This window comes from Cebus imitator, unplaced genomic scaffold (assembly GCF_001604975.1).
Source record: "Cebus imitator isolate Cc_AM_T3 unplaced genomic scaffold, Cebus_imitator-1.0 Scaffold339, whole genome shotgun sequence".
Lineage (NCBI taxonomy): Eukaryota > Metazoa > Chordata > Mammalia > Primates > Cebidae > Cebus > Cebus imitator.
In genome coordinates, this window is record NW_016107654.1 from 786,756 (window position 1) to 789,168 (window position 2,413).

The window sequence follows — 2,413 nt, forward strand, 5'->3', positions numbered from 1 at the left end:
TCTCACCTCCTACGCACATGCGAGTTCCCCCGTCTCACCTCCTACGCACACGCGTGTTCCCCGTCTCACCTACGCACACGCGTGTTCCCCGTCTCACCTACGCACACGCGTGTTCCCCTTCTCACCTACGCACACGTGTGTTCCCCGTCTCACCTCCTACGTGTGTGAGTTCCCCTCCTCACCCAGCTCATCATGAGCACAGTTCATCTGCTGGTGGCTCTCACGCCTGTGAGCCTGTTGCTAACGTGCATGAGTTTGTATGTATGTATGTTAGTTTTGCCTATTTTATTGGCCGATGAAGGGTTCGGTCATGTTTTTATGTTTCTGAAATAAATCTCTTTAAAAAAAAGTAAATAGGCCGGGCACAGTGGCTCATGCCTGTAATCCTAGCACTTTGGAAGGCAGAGGTGGGCGGATCACGAGGTCAAGAGTTCAAGACCCCGGCCCGGCCAACAAGGTGAAACCCCATCTCTACTAAAAATACAAAAATTAGCTGGGCGTGGTGGCGCACACCTGTAATCCCAGCTACTTGGGAGGCTGAGGCAGGAGAATCGCTTGAACCGGGAGGCGGAGGTTGCAGCGAGCCAAGATCGCACCACTGCACTCCAGCCTGGGCAACAGAGTGAGACTCTGTCTCAGTATTAAAAAAAAAAGGTAAATAAATTTGTTTTAGAGAATTTTAATTATTTTTTCTAGATTTTTATATTTTGGGGATTTTAGACTTCAGGGATTTTGACATTTCAGGATTGCAAGTCTTTCAGGATTTGATCCACTTCCCCGCAGAGCCTGCCCTCCTGGCATGGGCCTTAGAGCACTGGGCAGAGGCCGAGGCAGGGCCTGGCCTGCATCTGATGGTCACCCTTCCCTCATTCCTCCTCTAGGAAGGAACACGGTGCAGACAGCCCGGGCAAGTAGTGAGGACCCGACCACTGTCCAAGGGTGGCGCTGAGCAGAGGGGAGGGCCAGAGTCTCTGCCCAGCTTTCCCTGAAGCCAGGAACCAGGAGGAGGGGGGGCACGAGAAGGGAGCCGGTGGAGAGGGAGGAGGAGGGAGGGCAGGAGTGGACTCTGCAGGGGGACAAAGGGCCGTCAGAGAAGGAACAAGGTGCCCCTGTGCTCACCTCCCCAGCTGGAAGTTGGCCACTCCTCGCTGGAAGAAGCCAACGGCCATGCAGGTGTCCTTGGTCACTGCTTGGTCAAATGCCTGGGGACAGAAATGCCCACAGAATGCCCAGGTGTGTAACCCGGTCACGCAGCATCACAGATCCTGAGTGATCAGTGACAGGGCCACAGAATTCCATCAGCCCCTGGGGAGCCCCCACAACCCCCCTGCACCTGTCCGGGGGCCTTTGGGGTCCCTGCCTGAGCAGGGCTGTCACCACTCAGGCAGCCCACCCAACCCCAACCTGCCCAGGGCGCAGAGCTCATTGAGGTGCTGCTGACACCAATTTGTTCACCATGAGCACAAGGACAGAGGCCAGAAAAAAATGTTCCAGTATGTTAATAATAGTCACTTTTGGGGAATGGGGTTATGCAAGATTTTTGTCTTTTAAAAATCCTTTTTTATGAGATGGAGTCTCACTCTATCACCCAGGCAGGAGTGCAGTGGTGCGATCTTGGCTTACTGCAACCTCCGCCTCCTGGGTGCAAGTGATTCTCCAACTCCTGACCTCAGGCAACCTTGGCTGTCACTGGAGATGAGACGACACAGCCCAGATCCCAGAGTCACCAGTTAAGAACTGCATTACAGGCTGGGTGCGGTTGCTCATGTCTGTAATACCAGCACTTTGGGAGGCAGAGATGGGCGGATCACCTGAGGTCAGGAGTTCAAGACCAGCCTGGCCAACGTGGTGAAACTCTGTCTCTACCAAAAATACAACAATTAGCTGGGTGTAGTGGCGCATGCCTGTAATCCCAGCTACTCAGAAGGCTGAAGCAGGAGAATCACTTGAACCTGGGAGACAGAAGTTGCAGTGAGTCAAGATCGTGCCACTGCACTCCAGCCTGGGAGACAGAGAGAGACTCTGTCTCAAAAAATAAACAAATAAAATAAAAATCCTTTTTTGATAGTTCATGCAAAATGACACACTAGATATCTGATAGAATCAGAAAGAACACAAATGTTTTAATGGGTTTGTCTGTGTGTAAAGCACAGCTCTTCCTTAAACCAGACTCAGAGGACTTTGTGTGTTCTGAACAGGACTGTAGCCATCAGTGAAATGTGTGTGACAGGGAGGGTGCTGTGGTCTCAGTCTCACAAATCTGTATGTGTTCTGAACGGGACTGTAGCCATCAGTGAAATGTGTGTGACAGGGAGGGCGCTGTGGTCTCAGTCTCACAAATCTGTGTGTGTTCTGAACGGGACTGTAGCCATCAGTGAAATGTGTGTGACAGGGAGGGTGCTGTGGTCTCAGT

At 52.1% G+C, this 2,413-nt stretch overlaps 2 protein-coding genes across 4 annotated transcripts in view; both read right to left on the reverse strand.

Moving 5' to 3' along the window:
* C8G (complement C8 gamma chain) overlaps positions 1 to 2,413 on the reverse strand; it is a 618,926-nt gene that overhangs the window by 150,637 nt on the left and 465,876 nt on the right. The window lies entirely within an intron of this gene.
* The window catches only part of NOXA1 (NADPH oxidase activator 1), a 12,386-nt gene that overhangs the window by 7,074 nt on the left and 2,899 nt on the right, over positions 1 to 2,413 (reverse strand). For all 3 annotated transcript variants that reach the window (XM_037730291.1, XM_037730290.1, XM_017505476.2), the window contains exon 2: positions 1,120 to 1,202. In XM_037730291.1, coding sequence (XP_037586219.1) covers positions 1,120 to 1,202 — 83 coding nt within the window. The remainder of the gene's footprint in view (positions 1 to 1,119; positions 1,203 to 2,413) is intronic.